The sequence below is a fragment of the Microcaecilia unicolor genome, chromosome 1 (assembly GCF_901765095.1).
Source record: "Microcaecilia unicolor chromosome 1, aMicUni1.1, whole genome shotgun sequence".
Classification (NCBI taxonomy): domain Eukaryota; kingdom Metazoa; phylum Chordata; class Amphibia; order Gymnophiona; family Siphonopidae; genus Microcaecilia; species Microcaecilia unicolor.
Window position 1 is genome coordinate 270,715,915 of NC_044031.1, and position 16,691 is coordinate 270,732,605.

Consider the following 16,691-nt stretch of genomic DNA (forward strand, 5'->3'; position numbering starts at 1 on the left):
AAGGAATAGGAACTTGCCCAATAGTCAACTATGGTTAATGATTGAAAGCAATGGTGGAAGAAGGTTACTGTGCAACTTAATGACATGCCCCCTAATCATCATACCTTTTGAATGAATAAATAACTGACTCATGTTTACCCATGCCACTCTACTCAGGATTTTGTAGACCACCTCAGCACTCTTCTCCAAGTTGATGAGCCATAACCTCTTAAGCTTTTCCTTAGATGAGTGTTCCATCCCTTTAATCATTTTGGTTGCCCTTATCTGTATCTTTTCTAATTCTGCTATATCATTTTTTACATGCAACAACCAGAGTTGAACACAGTCCCTGTCTTGCCTCTATATGACCCAGTTCGAAGAGACATATGTCTATACCTCACCCTGGTACAGCAAGGTGGTACTTTGGAAGAGGTTTATAGACGACATTATGTTGTTTTGGTGGGGACCCAAGGGAGAGTTGTTAATGTTCATTGACACCTTGAACACGATGGATCCTCATATAAAATTTACGTATTGTGTTGCACAAGATTCTATGGACTTTCTGGACATTAAAGTCATAAGAACAGAAATTGGTGGTTTTTTGATTACAATACATAGAAAACAGACCGACCGGAACACGTTGCTCCACTACACTAATTTTCATCATGGATCCTTGCGTCGTGGGGTTCCGGTCGGCCAGTTTCTTAGATTGAAAAGGCTCTGCTCCACAGTGTCAGACTTTAAGGTTGTGAAGTATAAGGGGTTGTCCTATCCTGGGTAGGCCACTAGATGGCGCTGTTCCCATAGAAATGGGGGAGAATGTCCAGGATGAGTCACTAGAGGGAGCCAGTAGGGGAATGTCCAGGTGGAGGTTGCTAGGACCAAGGAGAGTCCTGGGCTGGAAACAGGTGTGGGTGGTTATGGGCTGGGTCCTGCCTGGAATTAGGGGGAAGAGCCTAAAGGGTGGATAAGCTAATTAACCACCTTATACAGTGGTGGAAATAAGTATTTGATCCCTTGCTGATTTTGTAAGTTTGCCCACTGACAAAGACATGAGCAGCCCATAATTGAAGGGTAGGTTATTGGTAACAGTGAGAGATAGCACATCACAAATTAAATCCGGAAAATCACATTGTGGAAAGTATATGAATTTATTTGCATTCTGCAGAGGGAAATAAGTATTTAATCCCTCTGGCAAACAAGACCTAATACTTGGTGGCAAAACCCTTGTTGGCAAGCACAGCGGTCAGACGTCTTCTGTAGTTGATGATGAGGTTTGCACACATGTCAGGAGGAATTTTGGTCCACTCCTCTTTGCAGATCATCTCTAAATCATTAAGAGTTCTGGGCTGTCGCTTGGCAACTCGCAGCTTCAGCTCCCTCCATAAGTTTTCAATGGGATTAAGGTCTGGTGACTGGCTAGGCCACTCCATGACCCTAATGTGCTTCTTCCTGAGCCACTCCTTTGTTGCCTTGGCTGTATGTTTTGGGTCATTGTCGTGCTGGAAGACCCAGCCACGACCCATTTTTAAGGCCCTGGCGGAGGGAAGGAGGTTGTCACTCAGAATTGTACGGTACATGGCCCCATCCATTCTCCCATTGATGCGGTGAAGTAGTCCTGTGCCCTTAGCAGAGAAACACCCCCAAAACATAACATTTCCACCTCCATGCTTGACAGTGGGGACGGTGTTCTTTGGGTCATAGGCAGCATTTCTCTTCCTCCAAACACGGCGAGTTGAGTTCATGCCAAAGAGCTCAATTTTTGTCTCATCTGACCACAGCACCTTCTCCCAATCACTCTCGGCATCATCCAGGTGTTCACTGGCAAACTTCAGACGGGCCGTCACATGTGCCTTCCGGAGCAGGGGGACCTTGCGGGCACTGCAGGATTGCAATCCGTTATGTCGTAATGTGTTACCAATGGTTTTCGTGGTGACAGTGGTCCCAGCTGCCTTGAGATCATTGACAAGTTCCCCCCTTGTAGTTGTAGGCTGATTTCTAACCTTCCTCATGATCAAGGATACCCCACGAGGTGAGATTTTGCGTGGAGCCCCAGATCTTTGTCGATTGACAGTCATTTTGTACTTCTTCCATTTTCTTACTATGGCACCAACAGTTGTCTCCTTCTCGCCCAGCGTCTTACTGATGGTTTTGTAGCCCATTCCAGCCTTGTGCAGGTGTATGATCTTGTCCCTGACATCCTTAGACAGCTCCTTGCTCTTGGCCATTTTGTAGAGGTTAGAGTCTGACTGATTCACTGAGTCTGTGGACAGGTGTCTTTCATACAGGTGACCATTGCCGACAGCTGTCTGTCATGCAGGTAACGAGTTGATTTGGAGCATCTACCTGGTCTGTAGGGGCCAGATCTCTTACTGGTTGGTGGGGGATCAAATACTTATTTCCCTCTGCAGAATGCAAATAAATTCATATACTTTCCACAATGTGATTTTCCGGATTTAATTTGTGATGTGCTATCTCTCACTGTTACCAATAACCTACCCTTCAATTATGGGCTGCTCATGTCTTTGTCAGTGGGCAAACTTACAAAATCAGCAAGGGATCAAATACTTATTTCCACCACTGTACCTGCCTGTGTGGTGAAAGAGAGGAGAGGAGCTGGAGACCTGGCAGCTGGAGGAAGAAGATCCCCTTGAAGGTACTGGCTGAACTCTGTGGACTTTTGAAGCTCTCTGCTAAAATGGTGACAGCTGCACTACCCTCTGAGAAAGAAAAGTAAATGCTTTTGACTGTTTGAACTGTGAAAGTTTGAGGAACTGCTTTAAATGTTTGAATTGAAGAAGAAATGTTTAAGTTAAAGAAGGAATAAGCCATGAAGATTATGTTAAATGGCAACTAATAAAACCTTTAGTTATAAGAAGCCTGGTGTGGGTGAACATTTGTGGAAGGTGAAGAGGAGGCAGAGAACTCCCCTGTGTTTGAGGCAGAGTCCTGGTGAATACCGAGGAGTGTAGAGCCCAACCGTGACTGTGTGTGAAGGAAGCTAAGCAGGGTCAGCCCTGCAATCAAGAATTATGACTCAGCTATTCTTGCAAAGCGGTTACCCATGAGGGGTCATTAAGAAGGCTTATAATCGTGCTTTATATGCCCATAGAGCATGGCTTTTTCTGCCTAAACAGAGATAGGGGCAGAATACTGCGGCGTGTGTGTTGCCATTTTCCTACTTTGCTCCCAAGATAGGACAGACAATACATAGATTTTGGCATGTGCTTGCTGTGTACCCAGAATTCTCAAAGCAAATGTGGGTGAGTTATTGAAACGAACTACTAGGGAAAAATGGGACAGCCAGCATTCTCCTTGTGGGAGATGCACTTATTGTAAATATGCCCTGGAAACCAAATGGATTGAGATCCCTGGGACCACCAAGAGATTTTATCTGCGTGATAATACGACTTGCACCACTGAAGGAGTAGTTTACTATATAATATGTCCATGTTTGTTATACTATATTGGGCACACCAAACGCCCATTGAAAAATAGATTGGCAGAACATCTTAGCAATCTTAGAATTGAAAAGAAGGATGCTCCACTAGTGTCCCATTGGGCTAAGTATAACCACTCCATTGAGGATGTGTGGTGCTTGGCATTGATCTGTATGTCCCCCTCTACACATGGTGGGGACGTTAGCACGCAACTGTTCAACATGGAACACGGTGGCTCCCAGGGGTCTCAACCAGGAGGTCGAATGGGTGTAAGATTGGTTAATTTTTGACAGCTGTGTAGGGCGGCTGTGTTTAAATAGGGCCTTGACAGGCTGTCCCGGCATTCAAGAGTGGAGGCGGATACTGGCAGCCGCGTTTGGACACTTTCTCCCGAAGGTATGCAGCCACAAAAATGATTACAGAACCAATGAAATGATGATGTGATATTGATTAGGAAGTTTTGAAAGTATGGTTAAGTAGTGGATATTTGCATTGATATAGGTGTCAGGAGGAGTTCCTCCTGAGGAAGGATGATCCGAAATGCGGTCTCGCATCGAGGAGCTATAATCGAGCTGGCTTGTTAAGGGATATGTTAGTGGTCCCAGATGGTAGCGCTCATCAAGCTGAGTAGCGCCGCAACGGATGCCTCTGGTGATGTGCACGTGTGAATAATTACTTGGAGCGGAGAGAATCCACCACACAGGAGTTAGATCATTTGGGCCTGCATACTGTAAAGTGTATCCGCTTCCCTCAGCGGTTGCAGCTCTCCACAACCTGAAGAACACCTTCCAGTACTGCTCCTTTTTCCCTCAGAACAATGAAGCTTTTTTATTGCCTAGGAGGGGCTTCCCTCCATCCCTCAGTTGTGGCACCAAAACACAAAATAAAGCACAGTTATCATTCACCTTTCTCAATCCGGTTAGTTTCCCAGTCCAGGGTTCCACAGCTGCTACCTCTCCCTCCCTCCTGGGGGAGAGTAGCAGCAAATAAAAATAAAAACACAGCTCAGTCCAGCTTGGCTTTCAAAACACAGTTCAATTTTAGCCAAGCTTTCAAAACACAGCTCAGTTTAGCCAGGCTTTCAAAAACACAGTTCAGTTCTAGCCAAGCTTTCAAAACACCGCTCAGTTTAGCCAAGCTTTCAAAACACCGCTCAGTTCTAGCCAAGCTTTCAAAACACAGCTCAGTTTAGCCAGGCTTTCAAAACACAGTTCAGTTCTAGCCAAGCTTTCAAAACACAGCTCAGTTTAGCCAAGCTTTCAAAATACAGCTCAGTTTAGCCAGGCTTTCAAAAACACAGTTCAGGTCTAGCCAAGCTTTCAAAATACAGTTCAGTTCTAGCCAAGCTTTCCAAACACAGCTCAGTTTAGCCAGGCTTTCAAAAACACACAGTAATGGCTTTGCGCGGGCTCAAAGCCTAGGGTGTCCCACCCTCTTGGTCAGTCATACTCCTTCCTGACCTCCTCCCGCTTGACCCGACTTGGCCCCGCTACTTCCTTGGCTTTCGCTCAGCCAGAGCTGAAAAGTCCATCGGCTCTTCCAGGGTGTTCTCCGGTTCAGTCAACTCCATAGGGCAAGGCTCACTCTCTGCCTCTCTCTCCTCAGGAGCCCAATCCATATTCTCCTCGCCCCGCCCTTCTCCCAGCTGCTCACCCTTTCTTTCATTAAAGCTCTTTGGTGGCTCTTCTTTCTCCACCCACCTGTTCCACCAGGTTGGAGAATCAGCCTTATTCCTTCCCCTGCGGCCCTCCTCTGGAGACTCCTGGGAATGCACATAGTTTCTCTTATCCCCGGTCTCCCTTGGGGCATGCTGGGAGTTGTAGTTCTTTATTTCTAGTTTTTTCCTGGGGAATGCCTGCCTATAACGGGGGCATTCTGGCCTATCCCAGGGTTCCTTTGGGGCCTGTCCTACATACTCTTTACAATACGAATAGAAGAAGAATTTCATATATATTATAACGCTGATTGTCAGCGGTACTCAGGACTGGTGGTGATTATTTGTGAAGGATATTAATTTCCAATGCAAGTGTACTATGAACTGTGCACTCAATGTTTAAATCAGTGTGAATTACTCTGATGGATGAAATCTAAAGTATAACCGGAAGGGGGTGGCGGTATGAAAGGTTTGAGTGAGTGAGTTCCGAGGGTACCGTATTGGTTTATGTGTCTGTTGTTGTTTAGACAATAGTATAAGAGGATTACCATACAGGACTCCAAGATGTAAGATCACCGAACATATAAAGAGGAATCCACAGATAAGTGCTCGACTTTACTTTATCTTTGTAAAGCTGCTTTAGAGCACTTCATGAGAATCAGTGAAGGTTTTTATGAACCAAAGAAAATTTGAAGATAGCATTGATATCGTCAATATATTTAAAAAGATTTTTTTGTAAAAAGAGCAAAATTGTTAAAATCTATTTGGAAATAAATTAGAAGTTAAAATTCTTTCCAAGCAAGGTTTTTATGACCAGTGATGAACACCACGCCCCCAGTTAAAGCCGCTGAAAATTGAAAGTAAGCGGCCGGGCGTTTTGAGGTCTTTTCCTTGCTTTTTAGAAATACTTTGTTAAAATCAAACATTATATTTCCATATAAATTTTATTGGATTCCTCTTTATATGTTCTGTTGTTGTTTAAACATTTTGTATTAAAAAATAAGTGCTATAAAATGAATTAGGGTACTGTAGCGTGTAACTTGGATAGTATCTGTACTCTAATATAAGTGGGTTTCCCCCATAGTGGGATAGAGTCATAATGTCAGAGCCATGGCTGCATCGGTAGCCCACTTGTGGTCAGCCTCCATTGAAGAAATTTGCAAGGCTGCAACGTTGTCTTCTGTCCACACATTCACATTACACTACTGCCTAGAGCAGGATACTCAACACAACAGTCAGTTTGGGCAAACAGTGTTGCAGAATCTGTTTGTGGTCTAGAATCCAACTCCACCCTCCTAGACCTGTTTTATTCTGTTCCAGTCTGCACTCATTCAGATTGTATATAGTTTCAGGTTAACCTGTGTTATGTCCTCGCTGTTGCGAGGCCAAATTGATCAATGTTTGTTGTTTTTGGTGAGCCTGGATGCTAGGGATTCCCCACTTGTGAGAATTAATAAGCCTGCTTGTCCTCAGAGATAGCGCAGGTACTACCTGTAGCAGATGTTCTCCGAGGACAGCAGGCTTTATATTCTCACAATCCCTCCCACCTCCCCTTGGAGTTGTCTCCTTTGTAGTTTTTTATTTTTTGCTGTAGTATTAAACTGATGAAACTGCATTCTCACAGCAGGCAGGAAGGCACTCGTGCATGCGCGCTTGAGCATGTCTCGCACTCCACAAAGCTCTCATTAGACTTTTGTAAATTCCAGACCGGGCGCTACAGGTTGGCGTCACCTGCTTGTGAGAATATATAGCCTGCTGTTCTCAGAGAACACCTGCTACAAGTAATACCTGCGGATACTGTGAGTACTCTCTCCCAAGTGAAAAGTCTACCTCCTACAGTACCATCTTGGGTGATAGTTAACCAGCCATAGTGACATTGGAGTCACTTTGGGATATTGTTCATAATATGCACTCTTCTTTGAAGCCATTGATCATGGGGAATTCTAGGGGAATTCTAAGGACATTAAGGTTATTTCAGAGACTGTCTTGCTTCAACCTCAGGTATCTGCCCAGCAGTCCTCTAAAGTGGAGTCTCTAGTTAAAACTTCAGACTTTGGAGAATTTGGGAGTAGCCTTGGTTAAGGATAAGAACTTTCTACATCATCATGTGGAATAACTTGAAAACCAGGTTAGGAGACATAACTTGAGGTTTCTCAATTTTCCCAAGTCACCTTTCATTTCCCCAGTGGATATGGTCAAGAAATATTTGTGAGGTCCAGGGGATGGCAAGTGGCTCATTGCCCCCCATTACTCAAGCTCAGTATATTCCAAGCTCAGGAAGATCAGTGGGAGATTCCTCTCAGAGGCGGGAGGTGAACAATTTGAAGCTCACATCCTTTTTGGAATCTTCCCTGGAAGTAATTACACATAGAACTACTATAGTGGTCACTTTTGCTTTGGGATCTGACACAATGCAGTTTTGAAACTTTCCTTCAGACATTTAGAGACAGTTTTTGGGATCAGAAGTGCGCATATTTTCTGATCTTTCAAGAGAGACACAGATGAGTCAAAAAGCTTTCTTGGCCTAGAATACAGGCTTTAGGAGCCTACTAGGGGTAGGCTTGAGATAGTAATCGGGGGGGAGCAACTGCCTAATTCATTTTTATTTATATTTTTCTCTAATGGTTTATTTCATATATCTTGGATTTTATTTCTTGAATTTGTGGGCATAAGATTAATGTTTAATTTCCTTTAAATATCTGAGATATTTTTCTTTCTCTGTGTTTTCTGGATTATCTCAGTATTATGGAGATATGTAATTTTAAAATTGAATAAAGAAATAATTAAAAAAGGAGTACTTCCCCCCGTCACAGCCATTTTACACTGGCTTCGCATTCTGTTCAGGATTCAATTTAAAGTTTTGTTTACCTTTTAAGAGCCTGCATGGATGGGCCCTGGATATGGCCAACCAAATTAACTGTTTATGTACTTTCTCATTCCCTTTTCCTTAAGATTACAACTTAGTGTGTCTTGTCTGTATGTATTTTCTCATGTTGTGAGAGATCTGCTATAAGAAGACTAAGATTTAAATGTGGATTGAAAAAAACATATTTTTAAAATGGCTTTTGACTGATTTTGTGTGTTCTTGTGTTTATAGGCTGCTGTTATAATTTGAAATTGAGTATGATTTTTGAGATGTATATACATTTTGATTTGCTACGTAGGATGAGCATTATTTGCTTTACTGTAATTTTGAACATTTTTTTATTTATAACCTTTCAAATTTGCAAGCATATTCATACATGAAGAAATAGTACAAAAAAGAAACTTAAATGTAGCCTAATACATTAAGGGGTCCTTTTACTAAGATGCTGTAATAGATTTAGCACACTCTAAATGCAACACAGCCCATTGGCTGCATGGCACTAATTGCACGCTGATTCATTAGCACACGCTAAATCCATTAGCATACCTTAGTGAAAGAACCTCTAAGAAACCAACTAACCTTTACCCTGTGTACTCAGCCACACGGCAATACCGACACGCCCCCACCACTACCAAAAAAACAGGAGAGACTATAAGGAAATTAAGGCTGATGTTCATTAATACATATTTAACAAAGTATCAAAAAGCATTAATGCACCTATAGACAAATCCAGTTTACTGACTAGTTCACACATTCCTCTTACCCACACTTCGGGGCACAGTTATTACTCATCTATTATCAAGAAAAACTCTCAATTGTTCCAGGTCCTAGAAGAAGTAATGATTATTTTGATACAGAATTAAGCATTCACAAGGAAAACATAAAAAAGTGCCAAGGGCCAAAACCTCCTGGCACATCAATAGAAATTGCTCCCCTTCCTCCTGTTTGTCAGCACACACATCAGGAAAATCCCGCACTTCCCACCCAGCAACAGTTTATCATTGTGAAGAAACAATGAATTTTAAGCCTGTAAAATGTATTGGATATTTTCCTTTCTTAAATATGTCTGAAGTGTATTTCTGCTTTTGGCCAACAGATGGTGCATATTTATGCTTAAAGTTGTTACAGAGGACTGACTTCCCTTTCTTTTAGTTGGCACACAGATAATAGGAAGTTCTTTACAGTAATTTAACCAGTTTTTATTTGAAACTTGACTATTCTGGGTTCGAATTGGCCTGGAGTTTTGAAATTACCCAGCAGTGGCTGGCTGTTGCTTCAGTTTCAGTCCAGGAGAAAGAAAGAGAGATCTCTTTGCTGAAGCTCTATGAACAGATATATGCCCTGATCTCACCAGGTACTTTCTAGGAAGTATGCAAATGTTTAGTTAGTTTTCTAATTGATCCGTTTTTCAGTTACTTGTTACTGTTTGCTATTTGCACATTTTTTTTTTGTCCACTATTCTAAGTTCTGAGAATAAACACATTTGTTTGTTCGTTCTGTCATTCTGGACTGATAAAGGATCTTGGTGGTTTCTGTGTTGGGTCTGTGAGTGCTTTCTGGGAACCGTGAGACCACTGGGAGTGTGGCTTCAATAACCTAGAAATCGCTGGGGATAATTTGAGAGTAGGAGACTCGCTCAGTGGGAGAGAGGATGCTAGTGTACAGCACAAGCGGCAGGTGCAGGCAGACCTGAGCTGTGCTGGGGATAGACCCTCTTAGTGGCCACAGGGTAACTCCAGGTGAGTGGCTAGGCATTTTGTGACAGTCATGATTCCTAAAATCGATCCCAAAATAAATGCCACTGAAAGACTAGATATTGGTCTCTAATCTTATGCCTTGTTCATGTATGCTTCTCAGGCAAAAAAGAAAAAGAAATTAGATTTGAGATATTGGTGGGATAGCCTCTTTGGACATATCCAGGACTTCCAGCAAATACCTTCTGAACATTTACATAAGACAGGTGCCAACCAATTTGGGAAAGTTAACAAACTAAAATTCTCAACGTTGTCAGGCCTAACATACATCCTGTAATATCACTAATCTTATGTAAGCCTACTATGCTTTGTTGTAGACCTTCAATCTTTACCAAAACATTGATTCCTTTAGTCTTTTGAATAGTAATATGAAACTTACAATCTTGTGAAGTAACAACATTATCAGATTTGTGTCAAAGTTTTCAAATGCCACCACATCCCAGATGTACTCCAGTATTAGTCTTGCAGGTTTCACTGAAAGAGGTCAGTGGGAGTGTAGGAACAACTAACCCCACTGCAGAATTGGTAAATAAGGCCCTGTCCAAGGATGTAAGTCTTTATTTCACTCACCACTGTTACCAGGGACTGCCCTGCAACCACACCTGATGGCACTGAAACCAAAACCCCTTCCCAAGGCATCTCTGTGTTTCCCAGTGGTTTGTTGTAGAATTTATTTTTTGTTACATTTGTACCCCACGCCTGCCATGAGTGGGAAAGCCTGCCAGTCCCTCATTCAGCTCCAGTAACTCTCAGGCTCTCCTTACCTGTGTTGCCAGTGATTTTACACTGACCTGTATTCCTGCGCCAGGGAAGTATTGATCCTCCAGACTCAACGATACATCAGGCATCAGCAAAGTTGCCTCACTTCCAGTGCTGGATCTGGAGGAACTTGCCATTGCGCAAATCACATGTTGATCTATGGAAGACAGCGTCTGTGAAGAGGACTCAGAGAGAAGTCCTAGTCTTCCCTTTAGACTCCACTATTTTCTCAAGCAAAGGGGGGGGCTTGGGTCAGTGTGGATCTGTCTAAGACACCATCTTGGAGCTTCATTTTACAGTATTTTGAATTGTATATGAATTATATTGTAGTATTTCCTGGACTTGTTATATGTTGCCTTGAACTCTGTCAGTTATGTCACCTCTTTCTGCACCCTTATTTATACAAACACACATATTTCCTATCCCTTGGAGTGTTAGGCATTCTTCTGGATGCAGAGTGTTATATGTATAATTTCTCACAGCCAGAAATTTTACGTGCACTTATGCATTTGAAAAATGACACAGACCGTGACACTATTATCAGATAGGGCATACCTATAAGTCTCTGCTAAATAATGGAGTGGAGGAGTGGCCTAGTGGTTAGGGTGGTGGACTTTGGTCCTGGGGAACTGAGGAAGTGAGTTCAATTCCCGGCACAGGCAGCTCCTCGTGACTCTGGGCAAGTCACTTAACCCTCCATTGCTCCATGTAAGCCGCATTGAGCCTGCCATGAGTGGGAAAGTGCGGGGTACAAATGTAACAAAAAAACAAAAAAATACATGTCTCACTTAACATCAAATCTGTATAATTGCTATGGACGAAAATAACATAGCACTAGTGAGGGTGGAAAGATACTATAGATATGTTTCTGGCTTCCTTTCTTTCATTGTTTCCAGGGTAGATGCTAGCATTTCTTAAGTATGGTAGCCTCTCACAAAATGTTATCTGCCTTGGGACTTGAGAGGAGTATTTTTTAAAGGACATAAGATCATAGGACTAAATCTGTATGGAATATTTTGTTTGCAGGTGTGTGGGCATATATGTAAGTGTTACAGTGTAGCAGCCCAGTTTGAAGAATGCAGAGAGAAGATTACTGAAATGCCAAATATCATCAGGGATCTCTGTCGAGTGCTCTATTATGGCAAGGTAAGAGAAGACTGGAATTTGCAGAAACTTCTTATTGTATTCCTAATACCAATACTGAGGAATCAGATAAAAGGACAGCTAGAATCCTTTCTATTGGTGAAACTCTCGTATAATTCAGATAGCTTTTAAGGTTCTTCATAAGAACAGTGTCCAGACATAGAGGTAACAAATATTGAAACCAGTACTTCAGAGAATGGAATTGGAATATTATGTTGAACTTTTAAGTCATACGTTTAAAATTTTATAAGAAATAATTTAGTATATGATCATGGGTACTTCTCTGAGAAACTTGAATATGCTGAAGACACCCAAACCATTGTTTTATGCAACATTTTTGCTTTTGTTTTTGCCCAATTGTTTCGTCCTTCTGATTTGGATTTCCAGCTGAATCTAAAACAAATCCATTTTGAGCTTTCATTTTTAACTCCTGTGTAACACACAACCATCACAGCATTATGTCTTAGCTAGGGACCACAGACCATAGCTCACTCCATAACCCATTTTTTTTTTGTCCTTGCTAGACCAGTGCAGAACTACAGATTAATAGGTTATGAGCTCCTGCCAACAGGTGAAAACCAATCAATACAGGACATCCCTATATCTCCTGATGGAGCAGAGAAACCAATTTATGCTGAAATTTTTCCAGCAGGGGAGACACCTATACTGGTACAGCAGGGAAGAAGTAAGAAACAGGTGCTGACATCATAGGCACTTGTTGTTCTGATGTCCTGTAGAGCAAGGAGTATAGGGCTCGTGGGTTTAAGCTCAAGAGAGCTAAAAGTCTGTCTCCCCCTCCAATCCCTGTACCTGTGAAAGGATCCTTTGAGTCCAGACAGACCTCTGTTTCAGGGCTCCTGTTCCGTCAAAACTAAAGCTTTAAAAAGAAAAAGGATGAAGATAATAGACGCATTGGGGTTTTGTTGCGGGCACTGGAAACTCCTGAAGTGGGGGTGCCTTGTTGCAGCAGTAGGGCTGCTGCTTCAGTACTTGCTGGCAGACCTGGTGAAGGCTGGCAGCTGCTGATGTGCATCATGGCATCAAGCCACCGATGAGAACCATGCTGAAACGCAGGAGCAGGATTGTTAAGCATTTTTTTTCCAAGGCAAAGTATTTGGAGGCCACATAGGAGAGCACCATGGTAGGACACAGGGGCAGTGAAGTGAATATTAAAAGCAGTGCCAGGAGCATGATGTTCAGTTAAGGTGGGCCATATGCTCAGAGGGGGAATGAGGTAATTTATAAACGCTGGCCTTAGCCTGTGGAGGACCTCCTTTTCAAAGGTGACCAGGGGATCCTTTTCTCATTGATTAGCAACATGACTGGTAGGAAGGAGGTCCAAAACAAGGGCAAAAAATAAGAAAAGATTTATATTCATTTAGAAGCCTTCTTTCTTTTTCTCTATTATGTTTTGGGGGCATGGAGGGGAGAGGGGGAGCTTTTCTCTCCTATGATGTCTTGGACCCAGGACAAGGGCAGATGGTGTGATATATATGGCTACATGAAACAAAGTTTGATGGTAGGCTCCTTTGGTCTCCAATGCTTTGGGGAGTATAGAGGTCCCAGGGGCTCAGCTATGGAAGGACAGTGGGAAGAAAAGTTAGGCAGGTCAGCAGATTAGCCTTGCTCACTTGCTCTAGAATGAGGGGAAGTAGGGGGACAAAGGATTATGGGGCCATACAGTTTTTATTTAAAAGTATTTTTCTGCTGACCCATAAAGCATATTGTCAAAACAAACATTGTAAAATATATTTATATTATTCAGTATAATCAGGTTAAAGCAGACACATGAGTATTAAAATGAATACCTTAAAACTGCAGCATCCCTATTCCAAGAACCAAGATGGAAGTAAAACTATCATTCCAGCTTATTTCAATACAAACTTCAGTTAAACAAAGGCCTGAGGAGGAAAAAAAAAGGTGCACCTTATGCTTCTTCCTAAATGATAATTTACCCTTGGATCTCTTTATAGAGTGCAACGAATTGTATAATGCTTATTCTGCATAGATAATGCTTTTAAGCAAGTATTAGCAGAATGAGACTGTTTAGTTGTGGGTACTCACCCATAAGGTGTGACTAGCTAATCACAGCAATCGAACAAGAATTTACAATTGTATTACTGATTTTAAATAAAAGATACTCATCCAGCTACAGGTAGTCTTACCAGGCCACTTCTTCCTTCAATTTATAATTTTTGTTTTGTTTGTAGCAGATCCCTGCTGCACTTTACTATTCACCCTCCTCCATTTAACCCTACCCTCTGTTTTCTGTTCAATAACCACTTCCTAAGCCACAAAATTGCCTTCTTTCCCATGACTTCTTAATTTTCTCAGGAGTCTCTCATGAGAAACTTTGTCAAAAACTTTCTGAAAATCTAGATACGCTACATGAACTGGCTTACCTTTATCCACATGTTTATTCACGCTGTCAAAGAAATGAAGCAAATTGGTGAGGCAAGATGTCCCTTCGCTGAATCCATGCTGACTCTGTCCCATTAAACCATGTTTATGTATGTGTTCTGTAATTTTATTCTGTATATTTTCCAATATTTTGCCTGGTACTGAAGTCAGGCTTACCAGTCTGTAATTTCACAGATCACCCCGGAACCCTTTTTAAAAATCAGCATTACGTTGGCCACCCTCCAATGTTCAGATACTGTGGACGATTTTAATGACATTTATCACTCTTTAACTTGTCAATTTGGCTCATTACGTCTTCCAGGCTCACTGAGATTTCTTTCAGTTCTTTTACATTGTCACCCTTCAAAACCATTTCCAGTACAGGTAGATATTTTACATCTTCTTCCATAAAGACTGAAGCAAAGAATTCATTCAGTCTCTCCGCTATGGCTTTGTCCTCCCTTAGTGCTCCTTTTGCTCTTTCATGATCTAACAATTCCATGGATTCCCTCACAGGCTTTCTGCTTCTGATATACCTTCAAAAGGTGTTACTATGAGTTTTTGTCTCCGTGGCAGTTTTCACTTTATATTCTGTTTTAGCTGCCTTTATCAGTGCTTTGCATCTAGCTTGACAGTTCTTATGTTGCTTCTTATTTTGTTTATTTGGATCCTTTCCATTCTTTGAAGGATCCTTTTTTGGCTCTAATAGCCTTTTTCGCTTCACCTTTTAACCATGCTGGCTATTTGCTCTTCTTTCCACCGTTGTTAATAATATGTGGAATACATCTGGTCTGGACTTCCACAATGGTATTTTTAAACAACGTCCATGCCTGATTTGAAGTTTTAACCTTTGTGGCCAACCCTTTTAGCTTCTTTTTAACCATTTTCCTCATTTTGTCTTAGTTGCCTTTTTGAAAATTAAATGCTGCTACAATAAATTTCCTTAGTGACCACTCCAGATATCAGCTTAAATTTGATCATGTTCTGATCACTGTTTCCCAGTAGATCCAACACTGTTACCTCTCGTACCATGCCCTGCATTCCACTAAGGACTAGGTCTAAAATAGCTCTCCCTCTACTCAGTTCTTGTACCAGTTGCTAGCACAGCAGTGTCTTGTGCTAGCAGAGATAAGCTGCTAGGAAGATCATGTTGGTGTGGTGGAAATAGTTTCCTCTGTTCAAGGAAACATTGACAATCAGATTTCTCTTGACTTTGGGGAGCATCAACTGATGGACGTTAAATCTGGGAGCAGTGCTGCAGTTCCAGCATCAGTTATAGAAAAAGGTTTGGTAATGCCTTTAGACTCAGTTTGGATGGCTGCATCAGATCTTGGTAAGACTTTGATTCCAGCCTTCAATTCACTAAATTTACAAGTTAAACAAATTGAGGAGCAAGTTAAGAAACATGATGTTGAACATTTATGCCTATTCAGAGACCTCCTCAGCTTTTAACTTGTTCTGATTCAACTGGATTATTGCAACTCGCTATATAATGGTGTGAAACAGTCCTCTTTACAGAGGTTGCAAATCATACAAAATATGGCAGTTAAAGTTCTTGTGAATGCTAGATGATTTGACATGACCCTCCTCTTCTGTTTAGCTAACTTTGGCTGTCTGTCATGTGTTGGGTGCAATTGAAGATGCTTCTCATAACTTACTGAGTACTTATTAAAGTTTCTCTTTCTGTATGCTTCCTTACACCATGTAAGGCCTACTCATAAGTACATAAGTACATAAGTAGTGCCATACTGGGAAAGACCAAAGGTCCATCTAGCCCAGCATCCTGTCACCGACAGTGGCCAATCCAGGTCAAGGGCACCTGGCACGCTCCCCAAACGTAAAAACATTCCAGACAAGTTATACCTAAAATGCGGAATTTTTCCAAGTCCATTTAATAGCGGTCTATGGACTTGTCCTTTAGGAATCTATCTAACCCCTTTTTAAACTCCGTCAAGCTAACCGCCCGTACCACGTTCTCCGGCAACGAATTCCAGAGTCTAATTACACGTTGGGTGAAGAAAAATTTTCTCCGATTCGTTTTAAATTTACCACACTGTAGCTTCAACTCATGCCCTCTAGTCCTAGTATTTTTGGATAGCGTGAACAGTCGCTTCACATCCACCCGATCCATTCCACTCATTATTTTATACACTTCTATCATATCTCCCCTCAGCCGTCTCTTCTCCAAGCTGAAAAGCCCTAGCCTTCTCAGCCTCTCTTCATAGGAAAGTCGTCCCATCCCCACTATCATTTTCGTCGCCCTTCGCTGTACCTTTTCCAATTCTACTATATCTTTTTTGAGATACGGAGACCAGTACTGAACACAATATTCCAGGTGCGGTCGCACCATGGAGCGATACAACGGCATTATAACATCCGCGCACCTGGACTCCATACCCTTCCTAATAACACCCAACATTCTATTCGCTTTCCTAGCCGCAGCAGCACACTGAGCAGAAGGTTTCAGCGTATCATCGACGACGACACCCAGATCCCTTTCTTGATCCGTAACTCCTAACGCGGAACCTTGCAAGACGTAGCTATAATTCGGGTTCCTCTTACCCACATGCATCACTTTGCACTTGTCAACATTGAACTTCATTTGCCACTTGCACGCCCATTCTCCCAGTCTCGCAAGGTCCTCCTGTAATCGTTCACATTCCTCCTGCGACTTGACGACCCTGAATAATTTTGTG

General features: G+C 42.1%; 1 protein-coding gene across 5 annotated transcripts in view; it reads left to right on the forward strand.

Moving 5' to 3' along the window:
* Positions 1-16,691, forward strand: part of DNAJC13 (DnaJ heat shock protein family (Hsp40) member C13) — a 542,758-nt gene that overhangs the window by 320,797 nt on the left and 205,270 nt on the right. For all 5 annotated transcript variants that reach the window (XR_003942499.1, XM_030206535.1, XM_030206508.1 and 2 more), the window contains one exon: positions 11,479-11,598. Coding sequence is in view for 4 of the 5 variants with exons in the window: in XM_030206535.1 (XP_030062395.1) it covers positions 11,479-11,598 (120 nt within the window). In the remaining variant the exon portion in view is untranslated. The remainder of the gene's footprint in view (positions 1-11,478; positions 11,599-16,691) is intronic.